Here is a 9,783-nt window from a genome sequence, read left to right as displayed (position 1 = left end):
CAAAAATCAGTGTTAAAACCCCCAGGCCTGCCCACAAATTCAGACTACATTTATTATTTTGACCTTTCCTTTGAGGGGCAGGGGGTGACATCAAAGTGGAGACTGACAGAGACCGAGTCCGGGTGAACGTAATTAAAGTCAGACTGAAGAAAAAGGTGTCAAATCAGTGTTTGTGAGTGTTCATGTTTAACTCTCTGACATCCTGGCAGCTTTAAAGATGTTTTATTGTCTCTATTTTGCAGTAATTTAAACTCTGCTCTTTACAATAATAATTAAACTGCGATATCATTCATATTATTGTGTGCATTTTGTTTTATTTCATTTAACTTTTATTTAAGCAGGTAGAAGAGTTAAGAACAATTTGTTGGTTACAGCAGTGGTCCGGCAAAAGGAGAAGAAGTGTATAAAACAATTCAAAACCTTTATATAAAAACAGTATTCACTCAGTTGTTTTCCTGTTTACAGTTTGTGCTATTTTAACTATTCAAATATCAAAATGTTTATTTTGTGACTGTCAACAGTTTAGCTGATTTTAGGTTTTAGCTACAATTTTTGCAATTAGCTGCAGTTTTGTACATTTTAGATTTTAGCTATTGTTTCACTTTTAACCAAGATTTTTCATTTGTAGCTTTCACGGTTCTTCTGGTTCAAGCTTTTTGCTGCTGTTCTGATCATTCTGACTTTTAGGTGCTGTCTTGTTGATTTGAGCTTTTTGCTGTTCTGCTCATTAGAACTTTTGTTTTGTCCATTTTAACTTTAACAACTTAGTTAGAGCTTCTTCTTTACATTTCAGCAGACACTGAGCGCCCAGCGTTCACTCTGCATTTTTCAAATGAAAAATGCAAAATGTTCTACTTGACTTATTTATTTAACAGGACAAACACGTAAAACAATATACTGATAAAAACAATGTAGAAAACTCCAAATTATTGTTGTTTTTAAAGGAAGCTAAAACAAGCAAACAAAAAAAAAAAACAATGAAAACTTTCAAAAAACTAAATTAATTTCAAATTTAGTGTTTTTTATAAAAGTGTACATAGTTATAAAACAAAAAAGACGTATTCAGAAAAAGGAATAAAAGGGTTTCATGAAGGAAAGCAGTTTTCCTAAATTTGAAGCTTCTTTACTCTGTGTGAAATGTTTTACCAACAGCGCCCTCTAGTGTCTGCTGATCTGCATGACCGTTTCAGGGCCAAACAGAACAGCATCTTTTTGTTCTGTGCAGGTCTGGCTTTCCTGCAGGTTTATGTTGTGCATGATTGGATCAGTCAGCTCTTATCGACAGCATTAAATCCTTCCTCTAACATCGCTGTCGGCTCCCACAGCAGCTCCCAGGAGCAGAAACGTCAGAGTCAATCACAGAACCAGAGACGGCTCTGCTCTGATCTGCTCTGAGGTGGGGGGGGGGGCAAGCTTCAGATCAATCAGAAACATCCAGCCACAACATTATCTGCAGGATCCGGGTCAGAATGGATCACGTGAGGGCCACACAGAATCACAAACCCATCATCCTGAAGATGCACATGCTGCACATTTATACTTCAACTCCACTCTTTGATTCGATCTTTCCTCTTTATATATTTCTCACAAACTTAACTTTAGATAAAAACTAGACTTTTAGACACAGGGTTAATTTACAGTGGTTGTAACTAAGAGGTGTTTATATTGGGAGAACAAGTTATTTAAACATCAGGAGTTGTACGGATGTAGCTAGAGAGGACATGGACGTAGTTCTAGTGAGGACAGAGGACAGAGGACACAGAAGACAGAGTTAGATGGAGGAGGAGGACTCCCTGTGGAGGCCCCCTGAAAATATCTATCTTCACCTATAAATGTTCCAGATTAAATGACTGATTGGTTTTAAATCACAGCAGATTAGAAAAATGTCTTAAAGCTGATTCTGACCAGTTACAGATTCAGATTTATACTATCCCACTCAACCCACTTTCTTCCAAATCACTGCAGCCAGATTCAGGGAGGTCGTAATTATAAAATATCACATATTAAAAAGGTGTTTATCAGCCAAATCTTCACTTTGATTAATTCACTGTCCTAAACATGAGCAGCAGGTGAGAGTGGAGAGGAAAAACTATCAACAGAACATGAAATTAACAGAAACTGAAGTCGAATTTTGCACTTTTATATACTGTAATACATAAAATAACACCTAAATATTTACAATTCACTTGTTTTATAACATTTTGGAGGTAGATTTTTAGGACCTGATCCACAAACTGTTTCATAACAAAACAAGAGGAAAGTTGTCAGCTCCTCAGATGATACATTAACACAAAAAACCGAACAATAAAGTTGTTGTTCCTGCGTGGCACCAGAGGGACGTCGCCTCGTAATGATGTCTGATAACACATCAACCCACAGGTGAGCGAACGCCCGTCAAAGGTGTTAATAGATACCTGTTCACAACAAACACATGATGCAACCATTTCCCCCATTAATGACCCTGTTTCAGGACAGTCGAAACTCAAATCTGCAATGAAAGTTGGACAAAAGTTTGACTAAATTAAAAAAGCAGTACAAGCGAGATAACATCTGTTAAAGATAGTTCGCCACTGTTTCACAGCTGGTGGCAACGTTTTTTAAAGTGTGAAAACTGGTGCAAATACATCTGTACTGAGATTTAAAAAAAACTCGAAACTTATTCACAGAATTCTTAACAACCTCTGGCAACAATAAAAGCTCTAAATGTTTAATCTCTGCAGCGTTCAGGCTCTTCGGTTTGCAAACACTTCCATCAGCATTTACTTCAGAGGTAAATGCTGTCTGTTATAAAACCAAACTGTTCTCTTTAAAACACGTTTTGGGAAGCTTTCTTTGTATCGTCGCTCAAAACCTTCAAGTTAAACCATGTTCTCTGACACTGGGCGACATGTTTTCTTCTAAAATGCTTTGGTAACACAAACCATAATGGATTTGTCTATAATTTTTTTTAGCAAGGCCTTTTTTTGTCTCTCTTTTAGCATCTATTCAAACAAAAACAGACAGCTAAACAGAAATGTTTAGCTCTCTAATTTGAACAAAACATTAAGTATGGAAATGAATAAGACCCTGAACCTGAAGTGGCTGCTCTTCATTTTCTAATGCACTGCATGTGTCTCCTTTTGGAACATTTAAAAACGGCTTCTGAGTGGCCTTCACACAGCTGCAGAGGACTACAAGAGCTCATGCTGATCGGTGAAACACATATACAATATATTTAAGAGACACATGCAGAATTGTCTCTCCAAAGGTCCAATAATCACCTCTACATTGATGATATTGTCACAAATATGCAATCAGACCATGACCAGGACTTTATTCCTTACAGATGATAGTGCCTCTTGCAGCTTTTTCAAACCTGGATGGTCTTTTTCACCTTTGGCTCTCAACCAAATCTCTATTTTTTAAAATCGAGCTGAAAAGTGACCTCGTCTGACCCCAGAACACGTCTGGACTGCCTGTCTGAGATGAGCTCGTGTCTGGAGAACTTGGCCATGTTTCTGCAGAGCTGATTTAGAGCACGACTGGTTTCTAAAATTTCAAAACTATCGACTGGAACCTGAATCCACAAGTTCGCAAAGTTTAGAGACCGCAAGAGGCTCAAAATCTTGCATCATACAAAAGGCTGATGGAACAGGTTTGGGAAAAGGGAGGAGGGGAGGGGGGGAGGTGTGTAAAGCAAAACAACAATGAGGTAGAGGAGGGGGGATGCAAAAATGAATAAATAAACAAACAAAGAAAGATACAAGGAATGAAAGGTGAGACAGGAGGGAGAAGATTTGGCAGACAGATGCAGCAGAGAGAAGGAGTCTGATAAATGTCTCGTAGAAAGTCCTGTATGCTTGACTTGAGCTGAGTGAAGACAGCAGGTCTTCTGTCCTGGACGATGGACCCGGACAGAGCCGAACTGTGCTACCCTCAGCTCCTGAACTTGTCCTGCAGAGGCCTGACGCGTCCTCGCTCCGAGGCCGTCCTCCTCTACACGCTGCTCTCCTCCATCGCTGCGCTCACCGTGGCTCTGAACCTGCTGGTGGTCATCTCCATCTCTTATTTCAAAGAGCTGCAGACGCCCACCAACACGCTCCTGCTGTCCCTGGCCATCTCAGACCTCCTGGTGGGGCTGCTGGTAATGCCTGTGGAGACGGTGAGGTTCATCGAGCCCTGCTGGCTGCTGGGCAACCTCATGTGCGCTCTGTCCTACATCGTCGGCTTCACGCTCACCTCAGCCTCTGTGGGGAACATGGTGCTCATATCCATTGATCGCTACGTGGCCATTTGTTTCCCTCTGCAGTACCCCACCCAGGTCACCCACAGTCGAATTCAGGTGTCTGTCAGCCTGTGCTGGTTCTGCTCACTTCTCTACAACGGCCTCATCCTGAAGGAGCATCTCAGGCAGCCAGACAGATACAACTCCTGCTACGGGGAGTGCTTGGTGGTGATCAGCTACGTCTCCGGGACCACCGACCTCGTGTTCACCTTCATCGCCCCGTGCTCAGTTATTGTCATCCTGTACGCTCGGGTGTTCGTTGTGGCGGTGTCCCAGGCTCGCGCCATGCAGTCTCACGTCACACCTGCTGCGGTCGGCTCAGTCAAGGTCACCGCGCAGAAATCGGAGAAGAAAGCAGCCAGGACTCTTGGTGTTGTGATCTTGGTGTTTCTGCTGACTTTCTGTCCGTATTACTACCCATCTCTCGCAGGACACGACATCTCAAACAGCGCCTCATCTTGGGCCGTCGTGTCCTGGATGCTGTACATCAATTCTTGTTTGAACCCACTGATTTATGCTTTTTTCTACCCCTGGTTTAGAAAAACTATTTATTTGATTGTCAGCCTTAAGATCCTAAAGCACGACCCCTTTCAGGCAAACATATTTTAAAATCGAGTCAAATGTAAACTGTTCTGGCAACACGTGGTGAATAATGTTTGATTTACTGACAATACATTTTATATTTTATTTGTAACACACAGAATGCTTTTCATTTAATTTATACCTGACCTTAAACAATGCAGGAATTTTAGATCAGTAACTGTTTAGGGAAGTATTAAGATATAATGACAAAGATTTGAAAGTTTAGCTTGAGTTTTTATTTTATTTACGTTAACAGGCAACACAACCTCTTAAGTTTGCATTGTTCAGGAAAAAAAAGAAAGTTGTTTTTAATGGTCTTGTGAAGAACTAAATATACTCATTTTAATGTATTTTTTGATAAAAGCAGCATTCTCACATCTTCCTAAATGCACTTGTTTTAATTTTTTTACAGGTTTATGTAAAAAGCATTTCAATAAGAGTATTTAGTGTCTCTATACATTTAGACTGTAGGAGTTAGTCTATATAAAAGCAGATGTATTTCATTATTATGTCTAAATTTAAGAATCTGACAAAAGGTTAACATTTATTTCTTTGTGAAAAACGTGTTAAAGTGCTCATAAAGTGATCTTTCAAGATTTGGTTGAAGTAAAGGTAGTTGTAAAAATAGTTATTACTATCCTAATAATTCATGCTCTTGTTGCATTTTTACCAAGATTATCTAAAAAGGACAGAAAAAAATGGAAACATTAATGTGATGATAGAAAATAAAACCAAAATAAGAGCATGCTGCTTTTTGCTTTTTGATGTAAATAACTGACAAAATAATGACACAGCAGTAAAACAAAAACTGGTTTATTTGTGTAAAAAATAAAGACATATAGATTTAAAATTATTAACATGCTTCCAGTTAAAAATTTAACAGTTTTAACAAAGAAAAACAAAAGCAAAAACCACACCGAATGCTGAAGTTGTCATTTCTTTGACTGAGAACGGAGTCCTCTAACTTCTGCAAAAAGATAAAGAGAAAGAATATGAGATTTAAAGATGTTATATGTGGCTTAAACTGAACCAACTTATCATTCATACACTACACAAATCTACTTAGTAAAAGTTGCTCACCAAATATAATCTAAAACATCTTTTTATTGTGGATATTTTAAAGGCACAAACAGAGTTTATAAAGAAGCCATAAATACCAGGGATTTCATGTGGCCAGAAGTCGTCACAAGCTGGACACTGGGGCTCCATTTTTCCTTTAAAGTACCTGGCCACACACGGGTTGTGGATTTTTATCCCACATGAGGGATTCTCACAGATTTGGCACTTCAGAAACAAATAAAAAAAAATAAATAAAAGTTACTAAGAGGCAATAAATAAACAATCTTTTTTAAGTTCAGCCAAAAACAGTAAATCTGTCAGATTTGAACAAAATGTCAGTGGCACTTTACTTTGCAGAGCAGACTTATTTAAATTAATACCTGAATTCTTTCAGATATTTGCAAGATGGGCACAAAAACTAAAAGCAGCCGGTCGTACAAAACGATTCAGACATTTACCTGAAAAGCGACGTTGTGGCAGATGTGACACATCTTGACTTGGTCCTGATACATCGACCGGATATAAGGCTCCATCTCTATGATGCACCGAGTGGACAAAGTGTACTCCCCGCGTTTCTAAGGTTAGAAATGATTCGCAGCGCTGAATTAAACACCGAACACAGGAACTGAGTGGCAGAAAGACTGCTTAGATAACTCAGGAAACTGTTTTGAAAATAAATTCAGACAATAAATGTTATCATTGCGATCAGATGTCTTAAATTTTCTTCTTAACAGCAAGAGGATTTAAGAAGACAAAATCTTTACAAAGTCACGCTCAAACTAATTTATGACAGTAATGTTTAACATCAAATTTGGTTTTAATCTGCTTCCCTCTACTGTTAAATTTAAATAAATATATTAAATATACATGTCTCAATTGTCTGAATCTATATGTTTAACAAAAAAACTGCATGTGCCTTCTAATACAGAGATAAAGTTTAAAAAACAGAAATGGTTTTGATTATATAAGCATCACGAGTTCATCTTATAGACCAGCTAAACTGTTTTTAATTTTTAATTTACCTGAACTGTGTGAATTTTCTGAATTGAATCATTTATCTTCTGCAGGAATCAGTTGTGAGATATTATTATTAAATCTGTTTGCACAAAACTGGTTACTCAAAAGAGCTGAACCTCAGATGACAAAGAACAAGGTTCAAGGTTTGAAATTGTGCCGACAATCATCCGTCTCTTCGTACAAGATGACCTGCTCAGTTTAACAAAAGTACACCTGAGGTAATAAGAGCTGACGATTCTGAGAGTTAGTGAAGATCTTAAAACCTTGTCGTAAGAGACTTCAGAACCTGCCTCCTGGCAATAAAGTGAAAAAGGTTTTTGACTTTAGGCTGCAAGCTCCGAGCACAAGTTGGCCTCAGAGATAGTCTTAAAGCTCACAGTGTAAAAGTGGCTGAACCGTTTCATCAATCAAGTCTTTTTGTACAAGTTTGGCTGAGAAACTGAATTTTACCTCACAAAGCCACTTGTCTTGCACAAGACGAGTTAAAAGGTGCTCTGTTTCACTCTTCTTCAGCTTCTTCGAGGTCATGGTGTCGGTGCTGTTCAGGATGTCAGTGGAGGAGGCGGTGCCTTTCTCAGAGCCCACGATCAGGTCCATCTGAGTTAGATTCACAGCCCATTTTAGAGTTAAAAACATTATCTGGAGGAGCTCAGTACTCACAGGTCCAATAACCAAACATTACATCAAGCGTATAAGAACTAGTCTGTAGTAATCTCTGAGTAAATATCGGTGTTTTAGAACAACCTTTAAAAATGCACGCAGAAGTTGTCCTGTAAAAACCGCTTGACATTAAACTCACCGTTTTCCTGAACAACTCCAGCTCGTTATCAGCATAATCTGACGTCATCCTGGTGATATCCGTTTCCGCCGTGTTCACCTGGACAGAATCAGACAATGACGCCGTGACGCACTGAACGGGTGGTTTCCATTGAAGGAAAAGGCCCAACTCTGCAGGCGTCTTTGCAGTTAAAGCCACTCACCAGAGCGTAGTACTGGTGGCCATTTTCCTCAGACATCCCTTTCCTGACCTGCATGAACATCGGCTGCAGCTTCAGATTGATGGTTTCAATGAATTCATCCAGTCTGTCAGCAGCACACTGCACTGCAAGAAAAGTATTGTGAAAAAATTTCTTTATTCGTTTTATTCTTCTGAGTCAAGAGGCAAAGCTAATCCTGTTATTCGGGAATCACCACTAACTGTTCCCTGTTTGACTATTTTACACCAGTGAATGTTTGCATGTGCAGAAAAGTTACTCACTCTTAAATGTTTCACAGCAGTACTGATAAAGTGCCTTTGCTTTGAGCTCATCGATGATGTAAACGCCCATCATGGTTTGCAGGAACCTCCGATGGCCGTCTCCCAGCTGCCGTGACATGTCTGTGGACCAATAATCTTTAATTTACTACAAACAGAAAAAAAATAAAACTATTCACAACAGGGATCGCTCCTGAACCAAAACTGACACGGTTATGAAACATTTACAGATACGAGTTCCTGCAGACTGCGAGGAGAAACAGGTGAGCTCAGTCACATTTGCTGCTTCAGTTTACTCAGGAAAACACGGTAATGTGTTTTTATGTTCATGGAGATGATCTCATGTCATTTTCAGCAAAAAAAAAACATACCTGATATCCACATTAAACCCAGTAAACTTAGGAAACAGATTATTACATTTTCGGTTGATTGAAATGTCAAAAATACTGAATTGATCATTGACTGATGGTGAGTACAGACTGTTACATTGTTAATTTTCTATTCTGCCATGAGAACAATACAGTATGCAGTTTTAAAAAAGTAACTCTAAACAGATGTATAGTATTTTAGCTCTTCACCTCCCTGTTTTTGAAAATTCCCCACTTAAGTCATTTTAATACAACCCTTAATCAAACCTTTCAGATATAATGAAATACTAATTTTATAGTGTTAAACCAATAGACTGCTTGACTTTGCAGTGCTGAAGTGGCTCTCTTTTGATAAAAACTGGATCTATAGATGTGACTGGGAAAAGAAAATTATGTTTAGTGCTGCATAACAGGTTTGCACCTTTACACATGATGTTTATTTCAGAAAAAATAATAACTAAAACACTTCGAAGACCATGCTTATCACGTGAGATGTTGGTTGCTTAGCATAAACTGATTGGACTCAGTTTTATAAACATTATTCTGAGTGCTATGTGACATTTCTGCATCAGGTTTGTTAAACACCTATAAACTCGTTTAAAGTAAAAGCTAAAGTGTGGACTGACATTTTCAAATGCGTTTTCGTCTCTGGTTTAATAAATTTGTGGAGTGATTAAACATTAAAGTTATAATGGCTCCAACGTTAGCTAACCGTTTACTGTCTGTAGCCGCTGAGGACACAGTGAATCTAAGTTGTTTGTTTATTTATTCATCTTTAGCGCCACTTGTACAAAAGGAGCTGCAGACAAACTTTTTATACTGAGTGAAAATTTAATTTACCTGCCCTGTTTCTCCTGCGCGGCGCTTCTTCCGTTGTTGTTGTTCTTGAACATTTCCCGTTTAGTGGATCGATGGTGGGCGGGAAAAGCGCCCCCTGCTGCCGGGGAGGGTTGTGCGCATGCGCCAATAATCCGCAGTTATTTGAAAAATAAATCCCTTAGCTTGTTAGTCTTTTTTTTTTTAGTTGGTTTTAGATTACCTGAGAATATTTCTGAATCTATTCTCCTAATTTACTTAATTTTATACATAGAAATTGTGCAGTTTACTGTTTAATGTTTTAAGGGGGTGTAAAAAAAATCCCAGATTTGATACAAAACTATTTTCTGTGTGGACTTGACATGAACTGATCCGGATTTTAGGTTCTTTTGGTGACTCTGAATTGACTGTAGGATTTAATC

At 38.6% G+C, this 9,783-nt stretch overlaps 2 protein-coding genes across 3 annotated transcripts; one reads left to right on the top strand and one right to left on the bottom strand.

Annotated features, from left to right (window-relative positions):
• Nucleotides 1-3,883: 3,883 nt before the first annotated feature.
• LOC108241479 (trace amine-associated receptor 13c-like) lies at nt 3,884-4,898 on the top strand. The gene has a single exon (XM_017425630.2). The coding sequence runs from the start codon at nt 3,884-3,886 to the stop codon at nt 4,871-4,873; it is 990 nt and encodes a 329-aa protein (XP_017281119.1). The 3' UTR covers nt 4,874-4,898.
• Nucleotides 4,899-5,643: 745 nt separating this feature from the next.
• On the bottom strand, nt 5,644-9,502 carry nsmce1 (NSE1 homolog, SMC5-SMC6 complex component). Of its 2 annotated transcripts, XM_017425624.3 has the most exons (8): nt 9,386-9,502; nt 8,181-8,300; nt 7,903-8,024; nt 7,722-7,799; nt 7,373-7,519; nt 6,364-6,480; nt 6,004-6,130; nt 5,779-5,813 (listed from the first exon to the last, which is right to left on the bottom strand). In XM_017425624.3, exons 2-8 carry the CDS (start codon nt 8,296-8,298, stop codon nt 5,779-5,781), a joined length of 744 nt encoding a protein of 247 aa, XP_017281113.1. In that variant the 5' UTR covers nt 8,299-8,300; nt 9,386-9,502. The 2 variants fall into 2 exon arrangements, with proteins under 2 accessions (XP_037830540.1, XP_017281113.1); XM_037974612.1 differs by lacking the exon at nt 9,386-9,502 and having other exon boundaries at nt 5,644-5,813; nt 8,181-8,298.
• Nucleotides 9,503-9,783: the final 281 nt, after the last annotated feature.

Source organism: Kryptolebias marmoratus, linkage group LG3, assembly GCF_001649575.2.
Source record: "Kryptolebias marmoratus isolate JLee-2015 linkage group LG3, ASM164957v2, whole genome shotgun sequence".
Classification (NCBI taxonomy): domain Eukaryota; kingdom Metazoa; phylum Chordata; class Actinopteri; order Cyprinodontiformes; family Rivulidae; genus Kryptolebias; species Kryptolebias marmoratus.
This window is presented reverse-complemented; position numbering and strand designations above follow the sequence as displayed.

Bases quoted from the DNA above. Each gene is read 5' to 3' on its own strand.
- nsmce1 (XM_017425624.3), bottom strand. From the start codon at position 8,298: ATGTCACGGCAGCTGGGAGACGGCCATCGGAGGTTCCTGCAAACCATG. The intron at 6,481-7,372 runs GTAAAATTCAGT...TTCTAACCTTAG, and splicing joins AAGACAAGTGGCTTTGTGAG to AAACGCGGGGAGTACACTTT. The intron at 5,814-6,003 runs GTATTTATGGCT...ATCTTTTTGCAG, and splicing joins CTGGCCACATGAAATCCCTG to AAGTTAGAGGACTCCGTTCT.
- LOC108241479 (XM_017425630.2), top strand. From the start codon at position 3,884: ATGGACCCGGACAGAGCCGAACTGTGCTACCCTCAGCTCCTGAACTTG.